General features: G+C 35.9%; 1 protein-coding gene across 1 annotated transcript; it reads left to right on the top strand.

Moving 5' to 3' along the window:
* The first annotated feature begins 3 nt into the window (after window positions 1-3).
* On the top strand, window positions 4-27,756 carry SELENOF (selenoprotein F). The gene is made up of 5 exons (XM_074876439.1): window positions 4-126; window positions 2,455-2,622; window positions 15,283-15,346; window positions 24,245-24,294; window positions 26,754-27,756. The coding sequence occupies exons 1-5, from the start codon at window positions 58-60 to the stop codon at window positions 26,883-26,885; spliced, it is 483 nt and encodes a 160-aa protein (XP_074732540.1). The 5' UTR covers window positions 4-57; the 3' UTR covers window positions 26,886-27,756.

The raw sequence follows: 27,756 nt of genomic DNA, 5'->3' as shown, positions 1-27,756 counted from the left end.
GGGTGAGGTCCTTCAGCGGCCTCCCGGCACCGCTAGCAGGAGCGTTCCGGCACCAAGATGGCGGCGGCCGCCGAGCTAACGGCCCTGGGGCGTTGCTGGTTCTGGTTGCTAGTGGGGCTGCAGGCGGTGAGAGGCCGTTACGGTTCATTCGCGCTCGGGGCTGAGTGCGGCTGCGATTTCCTGAGAGAAAGAGAGAGGGTGTAAGGGGGGTGGGGCGGTAATGAGACGTGTCCCATAGCGGGAGGCGGAGGCAGCCGGCCTTGCCCTGCCCATCCCATTCCCGAGGCGTCGTCCTGTGCCTCGTCCCTCTCCTGCTGCTGTGGCCACCTCTTTTGGTCTTTGTTGGAGGCTCTTCTGTGCTTCTGCTCTCTTCCGTCCTGCTGTCGCTGCTCTACTCCTCCACATTGCGAGAACCGCGTTTTGAAGCCTAAACACCCCTCCGCCTTGTCCCTCCCCTCGGCCCGGTTTGCCCTGCTAGCTCGGAAAACGGCGATGGCTGTGGGTGTAGCAGGGACTGTTGAAATAAACTTAGAAGCTTCCTCGCCCGTTATTAAAGGAATTTGTGTGTTATAAGCCTCGTGACCCGGATTATTCTTAGTAACAAAGTTAAGAATGGGTTTGGAAAGTGAAGATAGGTGGCTTTTGATTTCTAACTGAAGGTCGTCCAGTGAAAGCTTTTCCTCGAGGTTTTCCAGACAGGTCAGCTTTCTCTATTTTAGTGCATCTGACACCCTCAAAGTTCTGACCCACCTGAGCTACAGAGACATGAGATTATACTAAGGATATGTTAGAATGTTTCACTCTATTAAGTACTTCCTAAAGCAATTTGTATCGATACTGCATTGGCTTTAATATATTAAATTATCTAATGTAAAAGCAAAACAGTTGTGTAACGTGTATTTGTAGTCAAAGCTTTAAAGGCGAGCATGGTGCTGAAATGAAGTGCATCACTGGCGAAGCAGCTGAAATTACCTTGTTCTGATGGAAAATTAGCTTCTGAAATGTGAGGGTTCTTTTCTAATCCTAAACAGAGATATTTATTATAATTAGTATACTTATTATTGCAGAATAGTACAATAGTTACAGTACTAAAAATGGAGGAAAAAACCCTAGGGAGAGACAGTTTCTTCTCCCCCTCCCTATGGTTTTATTCTCAAGCTGTTTTGAGCTCGTTGTGTAACCAGAACTTCTTCACTGAGGAATTCTCTTGTAATGGACACTACTTGCTTTCATAAAACACTGTTTTTTGGTTGGTGTTGTCCCCGTCCCATCCCACACACCACCCCACCCCCACAAAAATAGGAGACTATTGGATAATTAATAGATGATTCCAGTGGAATATGGTCCCATTTTTGCTTGCCTGCTGTCATATGTAGGAATTACTTTCGTGGTGTCTTGTAGGAAGAAAAATAGCTTTCTGTCTGACAATAATAATTTCAAAATAATTTTCTGTATATTATAATTTTCTATTCATGCTTTAACTTTTTTAGCAGCTACAGATAAACAGATTAATGAGGTACCTAATATTTTCTACCAATTCCTAATCCTTAACAGTTCCTGTCTGTCACATCAGTGACACGTCTTTCCTTTGGCTGTAGGTTGGCCACTTCAGGGGAGGAAATGGGTTTTGTCTCTGCCTTACTTGGGTGTGCTGTACATATTAAATGATGTGTGAATGTGAAGAGAAGTCTGATTTGCTGAAGGACAGATTTCATTTTTCTTCTGTATTCTTCTGTTTGGCCCACCATAATTCTTCTGACTCTTGGTCTGTTATCATCCAGTCCAGTTTGCTGCTATCACCTTACTCTTCTCTGAACACAGAGGTGCTTGCTGATTATTTTGTTGGTGTTTTGAATGTTGTGGGTTTTGCCCAAGGCCTTTCACCCAAGCTGAGAAGCATTTGGGAAAACCGTCTCCTTTCTTTCCTTTCTTAATTTCCTCTCTCACTTCCACCCCATGCGCTCCCCTTCCCCCCAAGCATACAGCTGGAAGGAAAGGTTTTAAGCTAGGGTGTGAGCAATCCCTCTGTAGGGAAGTGGGAATGTGAAAACAAAAACCAAATACCATTTAAATGCTGGGATACTTGGTCAAATTGTTTTGGCTGCTCATTAAAAACAGAACTGGTGTTATGCATAGAAGCCATGTAACTGAGTTGCCTATTTTAATGTATTACTAGTAAATCAGAAGTGCAGGTTATATAAGTAATATATAAGTAAATTTTGGCAGGTCTGATACCTTGAAGTATACATATTATGAATGTCTAGAATTCACTATTAGTTTAAGACTATTCCTCAAAATAAGGTGGTGTTTGGCACTTAGGGGCAGACCATTAGGCATTACTGTAAAATGGTCACGAGAGATTTAGTTGGTTTTCCTAATCATTAAAGCATTTAAAATCTTCCTTTTTTAAACAACTAATTTATTATTAAAATATAACATTGTATTGATTTTCAGATAAGTGTGTATGGGGCACAGTTGTCATCAGAAGCCTGCAGAGAGCTGGGCTTCTCCAGTAATTTGCTATGCAGTTCTTGCAACCTTCTTGGACAGTTCAATCTGAATCAGCTGGATCCATTCTGCAGACAGTGCTGCCAAGAAGAAGCTCAGCTGGAAACCAGAAAGGTGGGTTTTGGACCAAATCCTTTGTGGAATAATTTAACACGTTAGGTTATGTTTATGAAACTTTTCATTTTAAAAATGCATGAGAATCTGGATTATAATCTCAAGAGGAAAATGCAACATTGCTGGATAGTCCAATACAGGGTCTAGATTTGCAGACTTGCCATACTGCTTTAAAATAACGTCCCTGTATGAGCAGAGGAACCATTGGTTCTGTGACAGCTGTTCTGTAGTGTGAAGTGACTAATGGGAGCTATGTCCAGCTTCTTTAAATTGAAAGAAGTTGGGATTTGAAGAGGGGAAAAAAAAAAAAAAGAGGGTAAGGAGACTGGTGTTCTTGATTGCAGCTCTTGCTTGGTCACTGACCCATAGTGTGATGGCCAGGATAGTTCAGTCCGGTCCCAATGAACAAAAGGCTGGTGCAGCCGTTGGGTCTACTCCTGAAGTGGCACGAACCTGACAGAAGCAGGACTGCTCAACTCCATTCTGCAGCGGTCAGAACAGCTAGGTTCCAACAGCTAGAAATACTGGGAGTAGTCTTGCTCAGAGCCCATGCTGTACTTCAGTCAGCTAGGCTAAGGCAAAACCTTTCTTTTATCTGTAGTAAGTAAATATCTGTCGTGCTTAAGGTATGTCAGCAAGGAAGAATTTTTAGAGTCTTGGAAAGAATACATCCTTTCAAATAGGTTGTAATTTAAGAGTACTTTAGAATGCATTGAAGACCAATCAATTATCAGGAGAGTAGAGATTTCAAGAAGAGATGCTGAAGTTATTTTTCATGGCTGGGAGGTAACTGAATAACTAACAACATGACATTATTGACGAAATCTAGCAGGTTTCTCCTGTCAGTTAACTTCAGTATAATATTAAAAAAAAAAAGTCTGTGTATAATTTTTAACAAAATCACTGATTACAGTGTTAGGCACAGTATATTAAATATCAGGAAGCAAGTGTTTGAGAGTTGCAGAGAATTAATAATTAGTAGTTCCTTAATACTGAGAGGCTACAAAGGTAAGAGGTAAGACTAAATTGCATTGTTTCATATATTGACAAAAGAATGCTTGCAATAATATTTCAGTACAATCGTTATGGGACTTGATATCTAAGACTTTTTCTTTGCTAGATACATAAATTGTATAAAGGGAAGTTTGTCTCTGGAAAATGCTCCAGTTCTTATATGTATGTATGTATATATTTATACACACACACACAAGGTGAAAAGTTTCAGAATAAAATGTACTAATGAAGTGTGCTAAAAGGGAATGGAAAAATATGAAAGGGTCTCCAGCTGTGCTGTGGTTGTGTACCATAACCAGTAACAGTTGTGGTGGCAGCAGCAAGGCTTCCTGTCCTCACTTAAAGAGTGGATGCTTTTATTTGCTCACATAATATTCATACAGTTTTGCCTCAGTGTGCATAAGATGCAGCACAAGAAGTTGTAAAGCAGGATAATTTGTGTTGTCTTTTTTTTGGAAAATAAACTAGGGGAGTTACATTGCATTTCTGTCAGTGTGACCTCTGAGGAAAAAAAAAATCTGTTTATCAATTCATCAGTAATTTACTCAAGGATGTACCTTAGTTTGCATTGTAAACAATGCATTAATAAAAGTTGGATCAAACAACAGAATTTAAATCAATGGATATTTTTCTGATTATCTTGAATCAGACCTAGATTTCACCATGTGGATAATCACACTTCTTGTGTAAGACTAATCAAATGCCATTTTGTGATCAGGGCTTTACACTGTAAATATTCTTAGTCTCAGAACTTTTTCTATTTTAGTTATGCTGAATGTAGTAGAACAAAACATAGGGCTGGATGAGGTCTCAAGATTGTTTGACAAATCCCTTCACAGTGAACCAGAATTTGTTGTATATTCATAGGAACCCAGAGACTGTAGATTATAAGTTGTTCTTTTTCATGTATTTGGTTTGGTTTATCCAGTTTCATTTTCTGCTTCTGCTTTGTAGTAAATGTGAACAATTTGCTGCTATAGCACAATTCAATGTACATCTTGATTATTATTTTATCTTTTCTTATGTGACATTTTGGAAGAAATTTAATACAAATGCTAGTTATGATTTGGAGCTAGCATGTTAAGTATCAGCTTGAATTACAGGAGTGATTATGATACTGTTCTCATGTATTTCCATATCCAGGTTTGAATGCAGGCTTTGCATACTGTGTGTGTGAATAGAAAAATTGCATTGTTCTAGCGTTATGGTTATATGGTTGAGTGCTAAATTATAACATCATTTCTAATGTTCTTTTGAATGCTGTTTCAGAAGGTGGATTTTTTTTTTTTTAATACTGTTACCACTGCTTGGAAATGTACATTTTTGGATTTGTTCTGTTTGTTTGGTTTTTTTAAACTTACTGAGTAAATTCCCTTGAAGACCTGACAGTGGAAAATCAGTGTTGGGAGAACTGACCACAATTATCCTAACAGATTGTATTCAGAATCATGACATTTTGGATTGACTTGTGTTTTAACATAGTGCTGGTTATAATAGGTGTTTGTAATTGAGTTTAAGACTTTACTCTTATGTAAAAAGTAACAATCTAATTTATAGTAGCTTCTTGCTACAGTAGTGTTTGCATGATATGTGTGCAGAATAGAAAAACTGAATGCTGCCTTTTGCTATATTTTGTCCCTTTCCCTATTTTTTTTCAGGTTACCATAGAAATCTTTCTAATGACAATTTGATAGTTAAGAGTAAATGGACGTAAAAAATCTTAAAAGGTTTTTTTCCTACCCTCTTGCTTGAAGAATTTTTAAATCTTAGTCTAAAAACTTGCATCTAGATATGTTGGACTTGATGATTAGTAACCTTTTATGTTGCAGAGTTCTAGAGCAGTCGTGCTCTGGGTTTTGCTAATGCTGTGACTACATGCTTGAACATCCTCAAAGTACATGAATCTTTTTTTCTGAACCATGATTCCAGTACATGACCTAGCTTGTTCATTATGCAAGCAGGTATTTGTTCCCATCATGTGACACAGCATGTTGGTAGCCTCTGCTACAAGCAGACTTGCAAACCATTAGGAATTCCAGGACAGACTTCAGGATTTTCAGTTAATTCTTATAAGTACGTGGCAAGTGTTAGAAATAGAGAAAGCAAGAGTTAGTTTATTGCATGACTTGTGCCTGAAATTTAAATGAAAATTTAAAATTAAAGGTAAGGGGATAGCACGTGTATCTGAGAATTTTTATATATTGTTGCTACTTTTCACAAATGATCTGTAAAATATGCCCAGTCCTAAAAATACTTTGTGCTGAATAGCATCAGTGCAACCTCAAATGAGATGTTTACAGATTTCAACTGTTTCATATGCCTGAAAGATATTTATTAATCCTGGTCTTGTTAGTGGTCCAGTATTCTGTGAATTGACATTGCGGAAAATAGCAGAGGTGCTCTTGTTACCCAGTATTTATTTTGCTCTTAACTTCTGCTGACACCTGTCCAGTGAAATATTTTAATTACTTCATAATTGGACTGTGAGTAAAATGAAAAAATTCTTTTGGTTATTTTCTCCTCTTCTAGAGATATTGTATTCACTTTCAGACTAATTCAGAAGCTAGCTTAAACAGTATTGCTTTAGACAGCTGCAAGTTTTAAGCCTCAGTCTGTCAGATGCAGAGTACTGCTGGTGTGTAAAATGTAGAAGGATGAAATAGAGGTGAAGCTAACTGTGCGTGAAATTGTAGTAGCAGGAGAGATTGTCCATATTTTGCAGTAGCTGAAAATAGCCGCACTCCATCTGCAGCTTCACTTATGCTGTGTGATCATTTCAGACATAGCTATAAGCATATTCCATTAATTGTATATTATAGTCTTAGATTTATCTCAGCAATATATGTGTGTCAAAATCCAAATTGATTTTAAGAATCAACTCTGTGATGAAACTTGCAATACATTACTTTTCACAGTTGCACTGTGCAGGATTGCTACAACCCATAAAAGTCATCAATATTTCCAAACAGTTTTGAAACATATTTTGCTCATTGAGATGTGTTGAACTTCAGCATTTTAAATTTCTGTTGTCAAGTATTTGTCATGTTGTAATGTTACGGAGTTTGGTGAATTAGATAACGTGACATCAGGTGTAAGCAAAAGTTGGCCAGGAAATTGGAGACATGAAAGTGGATGGTTTAGATGTCAAGTTGTCATGGGTAACATCATACATGTCTATCATACAGTATTTCTAAATCATTTATGATTCTAAAACAAGGCAAACATAATGATACAGAAGTCTATATGCATACTTTTAAAATTATGTATAGATGGATAATAACTTCTCTACTGTACAAATTTAAGCAAAACCATTTAAAATCCTAAGGTTTTTAGCAACTTTCTCGTGCACATATTTAGGGCTGTCAAAATACGATAAGCTGTCAAAGCATGGTTTAATAATTTACGGGAATATCTGGCCTCTGCATTGCTAAGATAATGAGAAATTTAGGGTTTTTCACCAACCTTGTACTAGATGTAACAACATAAATATTTCAGAAACTTGAAATGGATTATTGTGCTGTAAGAGGGGAGGTTTCTAACTTGATGCTCTTCCCACACCAGTTAGTATAAAAGTTTCCTTTCATTTTTACATGAAAATATTGTGAAATATTAACCTGAAACAAATGTAGGCAGCTTAAACTTTGGCTATTACTTTTTCTAAAAAAATCTTAAAGCCCATCTTAAGGTTGCTTTACATTCAGATCCCCATTCTACATCTTACCTGAACCTAAAATGATTTTCAGTATTTATGATTGCTGTTTGAAAGTTAATGCAAGTCTATGGACATAATCCCTTTAGCTCTAGACAAACAGAATGGATGAGATTTAGAAAACTGTGGTATTTAGTGACCTTTAGCAAGTATTTTCCCAACATTTTGAAAAATGCTGAAACAGAGAACCAGCTGGGGGAAAAAATCTTAAGAATGCATACTAAAACACTCTGGAAAATGGGGAGAAAAGTCAAAGCACAGCAGAGGAACCTTTCCTAGAGTTTTATTGTGGATTTCCACTGGCCAGTCAGGTAAGCATGTTAGCATGTAAGCATTGTAATTGTAAATATAAGCACTGCAGTTAGATTGATCAAAACATGCAGCAGCTGGGCAAGTTGCAGACCTGTTCCCTAGTTGCTGCATTGTAGCTGATGCTGTACTTAACCAGGTAGTTTGACATTTCTGCACGAAGCTCATATCATGTTTTCACTGCATCAAGCTGAGATTCTTTTCCTTGCAAGTCCTGGATACTTGAAAATGTTGGAAATCATTTTAAGACATGAATGATTCAGCCTGTTACAACACTGCAAAACCATGGAACTTCCTTCTGGTCTGTTGAAAGTGAAGCTGGGGCTCTGACCCCTTCTTCCACATCAGCCACCTGTTTCTGCATATCACACAATTTCTGAGAAGTTTTTGTGGATGAAAAATAGGGAGGTGATGGACAATATACAAAAGAAGGGTGAATTATACCTATTTAGCCCATGTAATAAGTAGCTGGTAACGTTCAGCTTGGTCTATTCTGAAGAAAAGATCACTTTTAATTTCACTGAAAGGTAAAAAATATGCCCATACAAATTCAGTTTTCTGTAGTCTACCATCTGTCACTCACAACAAAATTGCCACTTGGGCCTTTAAGTATTATAGAGTAGGAGATGAGCATGTATACAGAAATTGTTCCTCAGAACGGGTTATTTTAATCCTAATGGATAATACCTATATTTTCCTTATGATGTAGTTTGACCATAACTTAAAACCAGTTCTTTGAGTGGAGTTAGTGTTAGACCCCTCCTGGAAATGAAATAAATATTTAGTGTAATATTACTAATAAAAATGTCCACTGTAATTATGACTGTGTGCTACTTTTAATAAAAAAAAATACTGAAAGCTCTCTTTAAAGTCTACCCTTTTACATGTACCGACCTTTTCAATGTGCTGTTATGAATTACAAGGAGGAATAAGGTGACGTTCAGACTTACTTTTTAAAACTCAAAATAGTTTACAAAACTCACAATAATTACTGAAACTAGAATAACTTGAAATGCTTTTAATGCTTTAGGCTACTCTTGTGTGACCCAATTTAGTTTCATTTTTCACGTTGTTTTTTTTTTCTTTTAATTTCACTAATTAAAGTGCTACACTCAAAAATTACTGTTGGCTGCCTGCTTGTTCTGCTAGAGGCTTTTAATATGAATAGTTCCAATGAAACAGTCTCAACTCTTGGTTTTTAACTCGATGGATAAAAATAGAATTCATTGACATCTCAGTGGTGTAATGGAACTCATATCAATACTTGTATAAATGAATTAGAATTTTAGTTGACTTGTAGCTGTTTCTCAAAGACCCCAGTTTTTTCTGTCTTTTGACGTGTTCTATAAAATCCTTTGTCATCTTTGTAAAAAGCAAATTGTGCTTTTACAGAGCTGTACCCCTTACTTCTAATATGCTACCTAAAAATGGTTCATGTTCATTGTTTTTACCAAGTGTGACTTTTAAAAATAGCATAATTCAGTGACAGCATATTTTATTTAACACTCAAGTAAATAATCAGAACTCTGTAATTAAGGCTAATATGTCATATTATCTCCATTCAGCGTTTGCTTTTGACTAAAAGTGTTCCATACAGTTCACAGAGGAATAATTTTATGGGGAATATTGGTAGGGAACTTGGGGAATTGAGATGATTGTGTTCTCTCTAATTGAGAAAGTCTCTTATCAGAGTACTGTCGCTTCAGAATATTATGCACAGCTATTCCTTGTACTAAAAATGTGCTGAAGTAGATGTCCTTCTCAAGAACTTTACCATGTACACCCTTTCCCTTCTTTTGTACATGATGTTATCAGCAATGAAAATTAATGTTGACAAACAGTAGTCGTAGATAAGGAAGGTGTAGCTAGCTAGTCATTACGATCTTTTGCTTGGATCAAATTGACCAAAGGTTCATCTCTGTCAGATAAATGAAGATAAAATACATGATCTGTCTGTAGTAGGGCAAGCCTTACCTATGGAAGACCTCTTTCTAGTCTTATCAGTGAAAAAGAAAAGGTTAGGGGAATCATAAATATGAATTTGCTAAATGTGAGTTAAAATTGTTGATGTGCATCTGTGCTAGGAAATGGATTAGGTTTAGCTAATTAAGTCTGACCTCCTTCATCTGGATAAAATACTGGCATTTGCTTCTATGTGTGTTGAAACAACTTCAAAAAGTACAGTCTTCAAATTACTTAAATCCATAAATTCAAATAGTTGATGAGTTCTTTGCAACTCTTCTAAGATGCTTATTTTTTTAATAAGAGCACAGATTCTGGACAACAGAAGAGATGTTCAGGGATTCTACTTCTAGAAGTAAGTAGATAGATAGCAAAGTTAATTGGACAGTGTATTCCAAAATTGCAACTTAAACTTTTCACTTTCTGTCTCTACTTTTTAGCTTACGTAATTCTGTTCACTAGGTCCAAGTGAGAGCCTGTATGTAGGAGCCCTTTTCCTGCCACCTTTCTCCTCTGTTCCAGTCTGCCCCTCACCCCCTCTCAAACAAATAGGGGGATTCACACCACCTAATCCATGCTACAGCTCCAGAGGTCTAAGGTTGATGGTTGCTCAGCTTCTGCATTCTCTCTCACCCTTGTGCCAGATCTCTTGCTCATACGACCTTCCACCAAACCATTTCAGAAAACAGTTAACAAAAAATAGTCTGCCAGGAGGGGAAGTTGTTTTGGAGCATTTTGGTGGTTGTTAGATTTAAAGAGCGGAAAATGTTTACATAATACTGCAAGGAGGAATGTTTAACAACAAAAATAAAACACTTAGGTGGATGACACTTTTTCTGTATGCTGAAGACTGTAGTAGTATAATGCACAAGTATGTTATGTTGTTGAATCTCCTACTCAAAGCAGAACTCAAAAGTTCTGAGGAACTCCAAGGATACAAATTCTACAGCATTTCTTAGTAAATTATTTCAGTGCTTAAACACCCTCATTGTGACTTTTTTTTCACCCTTATATGCAGTTGGAATTTCCTTCCCTGAAAATAAATGAGAGCTTAGATTCTGCTTCAGCTTTGTTCAGAGGAATTTGCCTGTAATACATAGCACTAGTCACAGGAATAGCACTGATTGAGATTAACTGGTTTTTGACTGTTTGATTCTTTGTTTCCAAACTCTAATTAAGAGTTAGGCATCTCCCTTCACAGGATGATGAGTTGTGAATGGTAGCAGTTTCTTTGTTGCTAAATTTACTGATTACATCAGTTCTGAATGGTGTGTGTGTGTGTAGCAATGACTTTATTGGCTTTCTCCATTACAGAACAGTAATTCAAAATGTTCCTGGCAGTGAGGCCGTCCGACTGCTCGCTGTTAACCCACAGATTCTTGCTCATTTTCTGTCTCCAGGAATGGGGAAGGCTAGAGTGATTTTGAAAGCTTCTAGTTGTCCCTGCATTCTCTCCCTCACAGAAGAGAAAATATTTTATAGTTTATATCTCAGTGTATATTCCTTTATTTTAACTAATCTAGTTTTCTAGTTAAAGTAACAGGTTAATTGGTAGTTGTAAGTTTAGGAAAGAGCAGAGGAAACTTGCACCAAAGTATCTTTTCTTTGTGACTTCATTTCTCAGAAGAATAGATATCAATTACTAACTCATTGTTTTCTTTTCTGGGTGGGTGGAACACACTAAAAATTAATTTGCGTGCTTTTCAAAAAAGAGATCACACACTCTATTTTAAAACAGTACCGGTTTGCACATACCGAGCAACTTGGTCAATAAGAATAGTAATATCTATATTTTTCCTGACTTTTCTTTGAAGTAAAGCAATAGTATGAGTTGATAGGGGATGAGGAGGTTTCTTTGGCAGATCTGCATATATACTAATATGAAGTCAAAATTACAGAATTTCATAAAAACAGAAATTGTTTGCATTGGAAAGAGATTAGTTGTTGGTAGTGGAAGATTGCCTTGTACCTGAGACAAGGGAAGATTCCAGAGTTTTAGCAGTAGTCATAAATTGTGTTTTACTGCTTGTTCTCAGAGATTAACTTTATTTTTTTTTTTAAAACTGTTTGATATTGAGAGGAAAATATGCAGATATCAGAGGGAATCCAGATAGCATAAGATAGCTATTTACCATTGTGTGACTTTATCATAACAGCCTGTTCCATTGCATGTTTTAAGACATGATGGTACTGTCATTTTTTTTCAGCTGATTGCAAACAGCTGTACAAATCCAGTTTGAGTGACACTTTGTAACCTCTGCAGGGTCAGGCTTAGTCAGTAGTTAGAAGAAACCAGCGTGAGAAGTATAGGTGCATTAGAAGTAAAATTAGGGATAATTTATTGTATTTTACAAAACTTTGTTACCTTTGATCTAACACCATTTTATTATGATCAAGGAGCAATCTCTCTTAAGTACATTTCTTTCAGTTCAGTTTGATCTGACTTCCAGTTTGGTTGTAAACATGAACAGTTATATAGCAGCTTCATAGCAGGAAGGTAATTTTTCATCTGGAGTTTTCACCATGAGTAATTGTGATAACAATACCATATCTTTCTAAATGAAGCACTGCTGGAATTTTGTCTTGCAGAAATTACTTCAATTCCCTTCCTAATAATGGTTGAAATGTTTTCTTTCACCTAAGTTAAGGTTCCTTGGTTTTAATTGCTGGAAGAATTATTTTTACAATACATGTTTTTTTATCTAACACTATTCTTATGTAAGTGGTGGTTTATTCTGTTATAATTACCACTTTCCTTCATCATTAAAGCAGATATGGCTGATAGTGTGGTTTTTCTCCTCTCAGTTGTGAAGAGCCATCTTCATTATGTAGTGTGAACTATTACAAGACATCCAGGTGCTTACAAAAAGCTTTTGAATGAAATTTAACTCAAGTTGATGCTTTGTAAAAGATGAGGGAAAAGTTCAGATTTTGTCACAATAACCTTAGAAAGCATACTATTGGAATGTTTTTAAAAAAGATAGTTATTTTTATAGATGCAGACATGAATCAGCCTGGAAATCATAACAGCACTTGTTTTGGATGTTAAAATGGACACTAGTAACAGTTCAGAGTCTTTATTTGATTGCTCGTGGTACTAAACTCACTTTTACGAGCACTAAAACAAGTGAAGCATTATTTTAAAATGAACTAACTTAAGAGTTAAGCATTGTGTAATGAACTGAGTCGTCATGTTTGTATGCCTCCACACTGAGTGATACATGTCATTCTTAGTAATACTTGAACACAGTAAATGCCTTCACAAGAAGTTTGGAGGACATCTGCTCTGGACATGATGAGATGGTAGCAGCAGTAGATACTAACAAGTATGCTTTTGTTGTGGGCTAAATGATGCAAATAAACCTGTGTTTCTTGCAAAAGACACCGTTGTTGAGAGTTATAAATGAAGCCAATTGATTTTTTAATTTTTTTCTTGTCTAGCCATCTAGAAAGCAGCTGTTTGTCCCAGCATGAATCTGAACTTTTTTGTACTAGCACAGTTGGGCTTCAATTACAGCAGAGTTATAAGCTCAAAATATAGACATCAAAGATTGAGCTGTTTTCTTTGTTAAACTTCTATCTGATATTGGCTAAGACTTACAGACTAGGAGTACTTTGTAATTACAAGATGTCTTACGTAGTTTAGATTCCTACGGTGATCTTGTTCCATGGAAATCCTTGTTTGAAAGGAAGGAATAAACTGTAAGAATTATTTGCAGTAATGCAGTAACTCATTTTACAGTAGTCCTAAAATTGTGTGTACTTAGTTCTTTATACACATATATAAGATAATCAGTTAACTAGGTAGAAAAAGGCTATTTATTCCTTTGTCTATTTCTTTGTACCAATTTCTTGATAGAAAAATGCAGATAACTGTCAGGATCAGAGAACAAGTATAAATGTTCAGTGTGTTAGTGAGTGTGCAAACTACTGTCTAAATGTAGGATTGCTGATATAATTGTTGTTGAATGTTTTTAAAGAATAATGAATAGAGACAAGGTAAGTGAAGTTTTTATAATCTCACTATTCCATATTTCCTCCGTCTTTGTAATTATGTCATGTTTTAAGTCCAGAGGAACTTTAATTATGCAAGCTAGTATATGAGCTGTTTATCAGTGCCTTTTTTTAATTAAAATTTTTATTTGATTAGTGGGAAAAAAGCTTTAAAAATCTGGTATTTTTGATCTCTCAAGTATTGTTTCATAGCAGTTCTGGGTTTTAACAGTCAGATCTTAGTTTTTATCTTAAATCTAATGTCTGGTTGAAAATATAAATGCAGTTAAGCAAATTTCTGAGATGCTGTTCTGGACAGATAATGCAATGTAACATTTTTAGTTCTGCTTCCCGTGGAAGTAATGATTACTGATTAGTTTGCATCAGGAAAGAAGCTGTAATTTTCCTGTGAATGATTAGAGTATTTCTTATATTCTAATTCATAGTATTTAGGCAAATATTGAGTTGGACCTGAATTGAGACAATTCATACTCTGAAATGGAGATATATTCTTGGCTGTCCATAATGCCTACATAGCTAGGTGATGAAGTGTTAATAAAATTCTCTTTGAGATTTCTGTCATATCATGTATGATTTGCTTTTATGACTTGTCACTCCTTTTTCAGAGGGGTTAGTACTCATTAAATTTCATAGTGAAAGCTTATTTTTAATTACATATATTCACAGTTCATATTTTAAGTGAAATGTGAATTTACTTCATTTCAGTAAGGTTGTATTTTTCCATGTCCTGACTTGCACATTTGTTATGAAAACACTGTCTAAAAGAAAATGAAAGCAGAGGTCTTAATTCATTGCCTACTATAAACAGTTAAAAATTTTAACTGAAGCTTATTCTGTCAGCTTCTCTATAAACAGTGGGGTTTCAGGGTTAGAAGGACATGATTTGTTATACAGTATTGACAACTATATGTAAGATTAAAATGCCTGTCTTTATACAGTATGAACTTCTATTTTAGTAGCTGGAAAAATCTGTTGTTAATTTATTAAGATTCAGCAAACTATAGAATCAATTGCATGTTGTCAAAAAAAAACAAAAAGACCAAAAAAGTTTAAAAACATGTGACAGTATACAAGATCAATAGGTGATGAACTTTGCTTTAAGAACATTAAATCTGAGTATCTTGCATAACTGACAGAAATGATTGACAGCTAAGTGCAAGCAAAGTTAGCCCAGCCTATATATATTACTTCAGCTAAGGCCTGTTAATATGCCCTCTTCTCTTTCTGCAATCACAATTAACTACAATAAACTACTAATAGTTAACCCACCTCTGGGGAGGAAGAAATAAAATTTTCCTGTTACTAGTCCATAATACCCATTGTAATACGTCCGATTGCATTTTTTTTTTTTTTAATAAAGCTTTGTTTCCAGCAACAGTATATCTCAAATGATCTTTTTCCTGCTTTTACATTTTTAATATAATGAATGAAAATTATCATGTATCTTGAGTGAACAGTCAGTTGTTGCATAAATCAGAGACAGGTCTGGAATTGTGATTCTATTTAGGATCTTATTTGTCTGTAGTTACCATCAACACAATAGTGTATTGTCTCCTCAAAGAAAAATAGTTCAACAGAAAACACACAATAAGTAAACTAGTAATTTAGATTTTTTTTTTTCTGACATTAACAGCTTCTGTTTATTATTACAGCTTTATGCAGGAGCTGTCTTAGAGGTATGTGGATGAAAATTGGGAAGGTTCCCTCAAGTCCAGGGTAAGTAAAGCCACTACTGCTCTTTCAAATATGAAATACTGTCACAGCTGAATGACAAAATGTGCTTTTAAGTACTACTATAAGTAGTCATAAATTTTGTATATTATATCAGGAAAGTTGCATTGACCTGAGACTCATGTAACTCGTCTCCAATAACTGATAGATGAAATTATATTGTGCACTTATGGAACTACTTTCTTTTCACAGATCCTGCAGTATAATTGTTTTGTCAGTGGATAATGACAGTCAACTAAAGTGAATGGAGTAACAGTAGTGTAAAAGGAAAATCAGCAGTGTGTGGTGGGAGAAAGTGCAGGAAAAACATCTGTAAGAAATTTCAAACTGGAATTTACTTATAAACATGGGAAGACCTTAGGTGTTAGCAGTACTTGGATTTTTTTTTTCTATTATTTTTATTTTCTGTAATGAAGATTCTAATACTGTAATTTGGACATAGAGAGGAAAGACTAATCCAGCTTTAGACATAAAATTGCACAACCAGCACGTCTCCATCTACCATGGCCGGTATTAGTACCTCCCTGTTTGAAGGCTGATTGACAAACAAATTAAAAAAAAGATTTTAACACAGGTTACAATTAACATAAGTTATGCTGCTTTAGACCCTCTCCTGCCACCTCTACCCACATGGGGTTCAGTTAATTGACTGCAAGACCAGAACAAAGCTGTTCTCTCTCTTCCGCTGTTTAAAATGCCAAAAAAAGAGTTCTTTAAATGACTTGTTCTACTTCAGGGGCATGAGGAGGTTAACTTTGTTAGCACAGGAGTCCATAATATCTCCATCACCCTTCAAATTTAGCAAATTAAAAACATTCCCAACTGTTGTTGCCCATTCACTCAGCTTCTTTATGATTGTGAATTTGTAACAGTGAAGTGCTCATTTGAGCTATAGGTTTCAAGGAAATGGTCAACCTGTTAGCCTGACTCCAGCCTGCATTATGTCCTCCATTATCGTCATATATTTAGGTCCTAAAAGGGAATGGTTCTCAATTTCTGCTGTGTGCACACCATGAAACATATTCCAAAAGCTTATAGTACCAAAGGAAAAACTTGAAAATTTTAGAGATTTTTTTTTTTTCCTTTCAATCCTTGGTTATCTAAACCTGCTCAAAGATTTACATTCCACTAATCATATAGCTTGCTTTTTAAAATGACTGAATAAATTTCAGTGGTTTTTCAGTAGGTTCTCTGTTTTGACTACCAGTTCTTCTTTGGTACAGTAAGAAGAAAAAAAGGACTGACTAGTGCACTTAAAGGTCTCTTTTGCCTTTTCATCACTAATTTCTGCAGTTACCCAGTCTAAATTTATCTTGACCAAATTTACTGCTAGGGTATGAGAACAGGTTGAAAGATGGGATAAATTTTAAGAGCATATTTAGAAATTTTAAGAAGCAGTAGAATGTATTCGTCCAACTGGTATTTTTCCTCACATTAGTATTAATGTCAGACTACTACTACATAGATTTTCCCCTTGATTTTTAACTTCTACCAGAAACAGTATTTAATGTCTCCATCTTAAGACATTAAAATTCAAGAAGTGTTTTTATTTCAACTTTTCACTTGGATGTTTGCTACGCAAGTTAGGTTGCCTGAAGGTCATGCTGCTGCTTTTGGAGCATTGTCTTTGTAGGCTTCATTGAACTGTGTCATTGACAATGTCTCATTGCAAATAACTCTGATTCCTTTCCCATAGCTTCTGCTAGGATTTTATTGTGGGTTTGGGTTTTTTGTTCAGAATATACACAAAATGGCACCACTAATTGCATGACAAGTGTATGTATTAGAATACATGGATTATTATATGTTACTTCTGTTTCTGATGGTGAAGTCTTCACCTTTAAGTACCTGTGTAAATTGTTTTGTCACTTGGCTTACTCCCACAGACTTGATTTGTCATGGATTACTTCTGGATTATATTTTATTTGGCCAAAGGATGAACAGTGGTTTTTTTATAATGAGATTTACATCTTAAAATAGCTAAGGATTAAAATCTGTTGAATTAATAAAGGTTTGTAAAAGTTACACAGTAAGGAAGGTACACAGTTGGAAAAACCTGTGCGTTGCTTGTGGTTACTAAATGCAATATTCTATGGTCCTTCTGTATCAAAATTTCTATCAAAATTACCGGTTATATAATTTTTAGCTACAAATGGTTGCTGAATACAGCTGTATGCCTGAAATGTGAGAATAATTGGATATGGAATATATCTGTAGATACTGGGAAAGCAAAGAAGTGACAAGTGATGAAAAAAATCTAGTCCTCAGCAAGATCATATCAATCCTAAACTGAATGTTACTCTTTGTAATATCATAACAAACTACTAAATGCTTTCATGAATATGGCCAAGGATGTCTATTATTTTTTTCAAATACCGCTTCATGTGATAAGTCAGGTAACAGACTACATTTCTGTAAGTCTCTTTAAGTTCAGTACTAAAATATTTTTCTTGTTAAGTTTCCCTTAAAAATAAATTGCTCCATTATAAATGCTGTACTATAAAAGTAATTCCTATATTACAAGTATTTTGAAATTGTTCTGTATAAAACTGTTCTTAAATATTTATCATTCAAAAGCGCTCCATCAAAGTAGAACATCGAAAACATAAGTGACAAGATTCATAGATGAAGCAATATCTTATTATACCAGGTAACACAGAAAATGTGACAGTTTTTGGCTGACATCCATAAAGCTAACGCTCTGAAATAGAATAATAAATTAGCTGGGTCAGTGATTAATCTAGCATATTTGTTTTAAGTTGACTTTTCAGTGGCAGCTGTGTTCTGTTCATGATGAGATAGATCACAGTGTCTAGACTCCTATGTTCTTTCTAGTTTGTTTAACAAAAACTGAATTAGGCTGGGTTTCTTCATTGAACATTTCTTTCATATTTCTCTGCATTCTTTTTGTTCATCGGTAGAATAACTCTCACCTCTCCCTGTGTGACTCTCTTCGTTAAGAAATGGACATGATCCCAGCAAATCTGTTACAGAAACAAGGTCCTTAATCCTTCAACTCATGCAGTATGCAACTACATTAGGTCCCCTGACTTCAGAGTCAGTAAGCGCTCTATTATATTGCCCAAGTTCTGCAAGTGTGAGGGGGATTCGTTTAGCTGCTAAAATGTAATTTGTTATGAGATTATGTTTTTAGGTAAGATCACTTATTTCCTGGTTATTTTAATCTGTAATTCTTAAATACTGGTGAAAGAAAGTAAGTCATATTAACCTTAAATCTCGCATTGGTAGAAATGTTAGCAAAACATTTAAACATAGTAAAACATCTTAGTAAAGCTAAGAAATGTAAAATATTATAGTGGGAGACATGCATCATTTTATCATAATCTTTTGTAAACAGATGATACCAAACTAAAACAATACTTCTCAGATTTAGAAATGTCTCTTGCCCTACTGCTTCTGCAAAGTACCCTGTCTCTTTTTTTTGGTGAAGTTTCTTCAGGCTTGATCGGAGCTCCATCTTGGATTTGCTTTTGAAAACATGTGGTGCTTTGTATAAAATAATGAACAGCTCCATTGTAATTTGATTAATAGACTACAAATAGTAGTTATTGATGTGCCATATGAATTCTTAAATTTAAATTCTTATCTCAAACTGAGGTCCCCAAAAGGTAAAGAGCTATAGCCATTAAAATGTAAATGAGTGTTGATGTCTGCTGTAGTTGGTCTCTTTGCTAGGCTTTCCTGGTATCTTTTGAAGCAGGCTCATGCAGTCTTCGAAACTGCAGAGCATGTATTTGTCCCCAAAACAAATTATTAAAGAGTCTGAGGAAAAAAATTAATGCTTTTGGTTTGCCTGTGTGCCCAGTGATTTACACGTTCACATTTTTAGCAAATATTGCCAGTTGTCTTAGCAATGCTTAAATACTTGTGACATAATTAAATGCTGGGTTTTCCTGTCTTCATAAAATACCACTCCGCTACTCTTCCTTTTGTTTTGGTTGCTTTTGTTTTCCATAGGTTTAAAACATGATAGCAATGCCTCAATAAAACCATTGTTTTATTCAAGTTCATTTTAGGTCCAGAATGGTCAAGTCTGTGGTATAGCCCAGTCATTTTGCCTTTTTTTTTTTTTTAACAAATCTATGACAGTCTACACAAACTTATATTTCTAGTAAATTTTTTTTTTCTTTCAAACTGCTTGTGTCTAAATTCAGGGCCAAGTTAAGCAAACTACCTTTTATTTCATTGGTTTATGCTAAGTAATATTACATTTGCTTTCTGTTTATTGAAATTAACTCAGAACAACTATTTGTAGATAATCTTAGATGTACTTTAATCATACTTTGGTGTATTAGTATTAGATCACTTCAGTTATTTCCTGTAACACATTTTGTATACGTTTAGTCAGTTATATATGCTGCATTGAATTGCATGAAGCACCATGCTACTGTTTGATAAAATGTAAGTCTTCTGAAAGATAGTAATAATTCATGTGCTTTCTATTGCTAATTCAATGTGTGAAACCTCCCTCCTTATTCATGAATGATGATAGAAGCATTCCTTTCTGATGTTGCTCTTGGAGCACTAACAATTCTTTGCCCTGATCTTTTGCTGTAATACTGAGGGGCGGGAGGGATAATCACCTTCTTCAGAAAAGTATGCTGCTGCTTTTCAGTGTACAATCAGCATTTTTAATGAGACTTGTCTGTAATTTGAAGCTGTGTATCTGTACACAGCATCAAGAGTTTAGAAGAAGCTAAAGAGTTCTGTTTACTAGAAAAATAGCATAAACTGAGAAGGCTATGTCCAGTTTAAAAAGTTGGATGCATCCCCACGGGCATACATAGTCCTCCTAAGTGTTACAACAGTAAGCAGTGGAATAAATCTAAACTAAAAGCACAGCTTTTTAAATAACAAAAGGATTAGAAGTTTGAACAAGTGGTCTTTGCCATTACTGGCAGATACTTGATCACATTAGATACTTGCTGGAAGACATGCTTTAGCTTACCAGGAGGAAAAATTGTGCAGTAAAAATTTATTGCTGACCTTGTGGTAAAGATTTGACTAGTTCTGACTTGTGCTTTTCTGCCATTAAAATCTGAAACTGATATAATAGAGACAGTAAGGTTTTTAATCTCCTACAGAGTTTTCTGATTTGAGGCTATTATAAACCTTCTGATGCGTGTAGAGACAGACAAGGTTAAACATGCTTGTCTGTGTGACAGTTGTTTGAAAACGAGTGTGAGATTTTACTGCCATTGTATATTGGCTGTCATTCAGGTATTAAGAGATTAGTTTAATTTTTTCTCAACATAATTTTGTATTTTTTCAGTTACAGATGAGGCAGGAGATCTTTGCTTCTAAAGCAGGAATCTAAATAATGTGAATATTCTGAATGTAGATATCCTTGGTAGTCTGGATCATGCCCTTAATATATAACAGTAGGTAGTCAACTGTTTACAGAGTTATGCCTAGCATATAGATCTGCAACTCTGCATGGAGAGATGTGGTATCGTGTGTCCGTTTTGGGTCAGGAAGTTTTCTCATGGTATATCCTACTGTACCTCAGAGAGAAGTGCAGGTGTGTGCATGCATGTACATAGACTTGCCATTTGGGCCTGAGTGATTTTTTTAAGAGTCCTTGGTAGTCTCCATTTAGGACTCTAGGCTTTAATTCCAACAGAGTACTTTTCACAGACTTTCTCAAAACAGGGAGGTGTTATATCAAAACAAAGTGACATTATAATGATAGTCGTTCATAGGCAGAGCCTACTCTTAGGTCTTTAAAACACTGTTCAGTATTACCTCTTTTTGCAAAAGAGTTTGGTGCTGGGCAGGCTTTAAAATGCCCATATGCACCTGATCCTTTTCTCTGACCTTTTAGTTGTAGTTGATTGCCTGGCAATCAAATCTGCTCTGTAGGCTCACCTCAGGATTGCCTTCAGACAGAAGGCATATGCTTTGGTATTGCACAAGTTTTATAAGAGCATAAGGTGAAGTGATTCTCTGGACGTTATGTGAAAGGACAGTTGCAAAGCTGACAGTAGAACAGCTCTGACTTCTAGTCTGGTGCTTAATTCACCAGAATATAGTGTCATGCCACCAAGCTCAGAGTTCATCTTATGGAAGTCAATGTAGAAAATGCCTTCCCCGCTCATCCATGGAGGGATTATATAAATTCTTGTTTCTCTGCAGTGGGTAATTTATAAAGCTGCTACAGGGAGAAGAAAATGGGGAGGTAGCTAGGATGTCAGTTTAAACATCAAAATATTAAATAATGGTGTAAAGATGTGCAAGCAGCCTTCAGACATAGGATTTAGAGGGGAAGCTGTTGGGGCAGTGGTGAAGGTGGAGCATGTGCACTGCATCACATGATAAGCAAGGAGCCACATGTCCCAGAAGGTGCACTGTAGCTGCATCTGACTTCCTAACCCCATCAATTCCATTCAAAGGCTGTTTATTCAACTTATGTGATGATTTTGTGGAAGGAAAGAAAAAAAAAAAGTGTTTGATGGGATAATCTGTAGTTTTAATGCATGTCAGTATATTAGTTTCTCACTTTAGCTTCCAAAATTGAACATACACAAATTAAGTCATTTGTACAGTGAGTTTTTTCTTTGTTGCATTGCAAATTTAAGTGACTAATGCAGAAAGTCACTATGATCAGCATTAGAAATAAATATGCCATTAACAGAAACCAATTTTGTTCTAGCTGTCTAAAATTTCAGGAAAAATGCTCTGTAGTGCGTCAGCTTTCAGAAGATTTAGACATTTGACACTGATACAAGTGTGTAATAGCTACTTTTAAAGTGACAACATGTAATACTGCCTATAGAATACTTTCTTCTTCTACCTAATTCTGTTCCCAGTTTATGTGAACTTGTTCAGTCCAACACTGCAGCCAGTGAACAGCCACTCATGTCCAAATGAGCTTTCACCTGTCACTCAAGTAACAAATCCTCACACCTGTTACAAGCTTGAAGTGCTGTAACCTGAGTTAACCCCTAAAGGCTATTCTTTAATACAGCTGAGCTCCACAGTTCAGAGTTGCTTCTGAAACTTTATCCGGTTTACTGTGCTCTCTTACTGTTTTACTTTAAGTTTTGCCATTAAAGTTACCCACTGTACTGACTGCTTTTTACAACCTGCTTTTCATATAAAGCCCTAGAGACTGATTTCCGCTTTAGACTGAAATTGAAAAAAATGTGGAAAAAGTGAAATAGTTCAACCTGTTGTGGATTTAACAAAGAATAAGAAATCTCTGTGCCACTTTTTTGCATGTTACTGTTCATGACAGCCAAGACAGCTAACAGGTCACAAGGACATGGGAAACTCTGAAGTTAAAAATTACATCTTTGTGAGTTTAAATCAGAATTGAACTGCAGTGTGTGAGCAAGTATTGGTCATCTAGTGCTACTTGAAATTGTTATACAAGTACAGCTTACAATATGACATTAGTGAATAGTTCTGTAGAAAGAACAAAAATAAGCCTCATCTTCTTCAGGGCTCTAGTATATCTGGCAGCTCATTGGACCACTGGTATTTTTTTTAACTTGTTTATACTGTATAGTGGTTGGTGCAGCAGGGAGAGTATATGATTTTGATCTGTACAGGGAGCACAGTGGAAGAGGGAAGAAAATAAATGCCAGTCTGTGTATAGATTCTGAGAAAGTGTTAAGGTAACTGTCTACAGTAATATAAAGATAGGTAAAAAGATGCCAGGGGACATCTCTACAATTACTGAGGAAAGCACTACACTTTGTGAGGCAGTACGAAACATTAGTCCTGAGGTTGCACTCCTCTCCATGCACCAGCTAGATGCACTGCAATTTGTGAGAGATTCATTGTTGTCTACCCTTGAAAAAGCAGCTTTAACATGCAGCTAGCACCTTTGTAAGAGTCAATCCATACTGACAGGGTTCATCCTTGGGGAGAGACTACTGACATACTACAGGAGTGTCCAGAATCCACTTAATGTCAGTACAGATACTAAATTCAGCCTTTAGCATAAATGTAAAAAGGAGGAATAAAGACTATGCTATTTTCTAAATATATTTTAAATACTTCTAGAACTCAGGCATTTGGACTGGAGGGGTTTACGCTCATACTTTGTCCTGAAATAATTCATATTGTCTTTTCTTTTTAAAGTTAATGTTAACACAAGGCCTGGGTTGTGCTGTAGGGAAACAGGGACTGTGCTGCTGCTAATGCTTGCTGTTTGCTGATTAGCGCTCCAAGCAAAGAAGTGTTCATCTGTAGCCTACCTCAGACCTGACCTTCTGTCCCTGTAGCTACATGAGAGGCCGTAAAGTCCATCTTAAAGCTGATTGCCTTTCAGAGTGTCAGGAGAAGAGGAGATACCAGCTTCTCGTTTTCTTGCTGGTTTTCAACATGTAGTCTTGGAGATCACTGCAAGACAAGATTGTCCGTCTTGTTTGCAAGAATAACACCTCTACCCACAGTTTCCTCTGTGCCCTTTCACCTGCACTGCTGCAGCCTGTGTGGAGCATGCTGATGGGATGTGTCTCATATTTAGCCTCCCTCACAAAGATTATCTTCAGCCAGATTTTGATCACTGTAACACTTTTTCTCACATTTGCATGTCACAGCAGCATATGGGACAGTCTGCTGAAGACTATCGGTTGTACATGCAAATAAACTGATTTAGACAGTTGCACTAATGCTCGAGGAAAATCCAGATATGAAGCTTGTGTGGAATACTAGCAAAAATAGGGTGTTCCTTAGGCATAATATGTTTAGTATTATTAATTTGGTGAGGATATGAAGAATTTTAATGCTAAAATATCTTCTGAAGCATCATTACAAAAGAAGTAATTCAGGGAATACTAGCTTGAATGTAAATCTACTTTATGCAAGTGGAGAAGAGTTTGATTATCTTTCTTTCTTCTCTCCAAACCGTAGCTTTTGTCAGGAGTGATAAGCCAAAACTCTTCAGGGGACTGCAAATCAAGGTAACCTAACTTTTTTTATTTGGGATATTAGGAGGAATTAAGCTTGGTGGAGACAGTGCTCCTGTGGATTGGTCCTTATTTGCTGATTAAGTAATCCTCTAGCAGAAGACATATATTTATATTGCCAGTATAAACCTTTATGAGTTCCTGCTGTTCATATTAATTAGTCTATTGCTCAGTAACTGTTTGGTACCAATTCTTTGTTGTTGTTGGGGTTTTTGGGTTTTTTTGTTGTTCATTTTAATCCAGGAAAAAATATACTGGAAACCATAAGTAATAGCAGATGGCAAAACAATGTGAGGAATGCTTGCATTCTGTCCTTACTCTGTGGATATCTTGGATTTACTCAAGCATATTCTGCCATAGTTTCATTTTGTATGGTTCTGTTCTCCCCTCATTTCCTGAAGAAGCTGCTGTTCCCATACAATCAGTGATTCCTAGATTATTTTTTTTCTCCTCACTCTCAGAATTTCCTTCCTGTGTTCTGTAATTCTGTTTTTCTTTATAGTCTTCAAACATTCAGCTTTATAGAAATGCATGTACTGAATGGTGTTTCTTATGACTTGCATATATGCAAAGCTGCACTGCCTTAAACTCTAGCAATTCTTTGCTTTCAAGATCTAGTATAAGACTTCGCCTTCCCCTTAAAATCCTGGGTGAACTTCCAGCATACTTCACATATACATCTTGATTCTTACATCTTGTGCTCCCATCTCTATTCACCAAATGGCACCATCTGGAATCACTTCATAGCTATGCATGGCTGCAATAAGTGATTTGTCTTCTCAGCAGCAGATTCCATCTAAAACAGATTTCCTCTGTCTGTCTCATGCATTCATGTCTCTGTGTCCTCCAGTTTCTTTCAAAAGCTTTCTCTCTTTCTGCATGACTGACTGTTTCATTTTTATTTTAAACTTTGTAGCTGTATTGAACATCAAAGCAGTCTGGACTACAATTGGTATAGTGCACTAACAGAAAAAATTTCGTGCAAATGGATCTGTATTTTACAAGACTGCTGGAAAATGGATTAGAGATGCCACTAACTTCATTTAGTAAAACCAACTAGGTTAGCTCAATAGGGTAACGTAAAATACTTCTGGGGAAATCTTTCTATAAATTTAAATGGTTAGAGCCTTCTAATACTGTTAAAAGCTTTTATTTGCATTACATATTTTGTGACTTAGTGAGTCTTCAGAAGCATTAAAGTATTATGTTACCAGCAAAGCTGAGCAGGCACAGATACCACACAGCAAGAAAGAATGTGATTAAATTAGAAATTGATAGAAGAACTTCAAGCTGTTAAAGTAACCAGAAATTTCTAAAATGGTAAAAAGGCTATTGATTATATAAGAAAAATCATTCACCTGCTTGATTCAGAAACCCAACTTCAGCAACTTAAAACAACAGAAGTAGAATACAGTCTTTCAAACCTAGGCTTATGGCATTGCCCCCTGCCATATGCATTAGCTTGCGTAGTGGGCCAAGGAGAACAAGTAGATGATGTTTCTCACATACACACCTCCTAGACACCTCCACACTCCCCCTTTACTTGACTTGTTCCTCCACTTTCCTCTCTTTGACATTAAATGCAAGTTGGAAGCCTGAACTGAAGCTGTTTCCTACCTGTTTTATTTAAGGCAAGTAACTCTGTTCTGGTTCTCATGATAAACATTTACTGCTCTTAAATTAATGTGTTTTCATTTTCTGTGAAATGAGGCCTCTTTGTCCCTTATGCTTTCATCTTTTCTCCCACCCTTATTCGTTAGAACTAGTCAAGAAAGCATCTAATCCAGAGCTGCAAACACTGGCCAACTGCTGCTGGTGGAGTGTGCAACCTACAGCATCTCTCTGTCTTTAAAGCTTCAGTATGGTGTCTCCCCTCTTACTGGTTCTTCCTTTGCATATGCACATGCACACAAACTCTAGCTTTGAACATTTTCTTCTCCTTTGAATCTGCACAGTAGGTGAAAACATATTGGAGGAGAGGAGGTAGCAGCATAGGAAAAAAAAAGCTGAAAGACTGATTTTATAAGCTTAATTTGATTTTTATAGATGTTTTCTTCAGGAAAAGTAGAATACATTGTTGTTAAACACTCTAGTAATGAAATTCATAAAATCAGAACAAAATACGTGGCACTGGAATATTTATAGCATTGAGCATTGTCAAGAACAACCAAGCTCGTCTGTTTGTTTTTTAAGAATTCTAAGCTTTAGAAAGCCAAAGCTTAGGTTGATTTCTTAGCACAAATTTTATTGCCAAAGTTTGCCCAGAATACTCTGATGTAATTTAGTGCTCTTTTCTTAAGTATTCATGGTGTCACTCTGGTCTTTTTACTATTTGTGCTTTGACATCTTTTTAACTGATGTAAATCAATTGGAGGCTGGGGGGGAAGGTTAATATGGAGAATGCATTTCCAGCCCAAGGTAGCTGACTGTTTTTTTTTTTTTTCCCCCTGCAGTATGTGCGTGGTTCTGACCCTGTACTAAAGCTGCTGGATGACAGTGGGAACATTGCAGAAGAACTGAGCATCCTCAAGTGGAATACAGATAGTGTGGAAGAATTTCTAAGTGAAAAATTAGAACGTCTATAAATCATTGCTTGCAGTCCTCTTTCCTTTTCATGTTTTGTCATGGTAATCTTCTCAGATGAAGTGTGCTACAATTGAAAAAACATTCCGGCTTCCATATTAATTTTAAAATATCCGTTGTGCTGTACTAAACATCTTGTAATTAGAAGGGGAAGCTTCAACACACATATCTGACAAGTTGACAAACAGAATAGCTTGTCTTCTTAATATATTTCAGCTCTTAATGCATTTATCACTAACAAATTTTTTTTCAAAGTTAATTATGCAAATATCAGTTTGTTATAATTGGACCTGTTTTTACAAATGCTCTTAAAACTGAAGAGCTTCAAATAATTGAAATGATTACCATGTTTTTTCTCTGCTGCTGTTTGTAAGAAAGTCAGAACCAAATGCAATGTACTATCTCCCAAAGAAATTTGACTGCTAATGCCCTCTTCTTTTTTGTATTTGAAATGTCCTTTTTATAGAAGCATTGTTTATAGTGAGTATCTAGTTCACATGTTTTGAAGCTGATGGAGGAACTCATGCTCTGGTGCTGTGAAACATTTAGTAAGTACACTTTAGTGAAGACTACATAGAAAACCTCTGAGGTGTATGGAAGTCAGATGTCAGGTGTGCTTTACGTTAAGTGTTTTGCTTCAGAAAACATGAGATGTAAGTCTTGAAAAACCTTTCCTTCAAACTTTCACAAGTTTATTGGAAGTCTGTTTATCAAATGAATTTATAAACTGTTCTTTTTAAAATGTATATTTTTCTGTCTCAGTTGAAATTTATGTGAACAAGGAATATAGACAGTATATATGGTAATGAGTCAAATCCATTACAACTTGTCAGGTTTTTTCCACTTAAAGTGAATAAACACAGTAAGCAAGAA

Source organism: Strix uralensis, chromosome 8 (assembly GCF_047716275.1).
Source record: "Strix uralensis isolate ZFMK-TIS-50842 chromosome 8, bStrUra1, whole genome shotgun sequence".
NCBI lineage: Eukaryota > Metazoa > Chordata > Aves > Strigiformes > Strigidae > Strix > Strix uralensis.
This window is presented reverse-complemented; position numbering and strand designations above follow the sequence as displayed.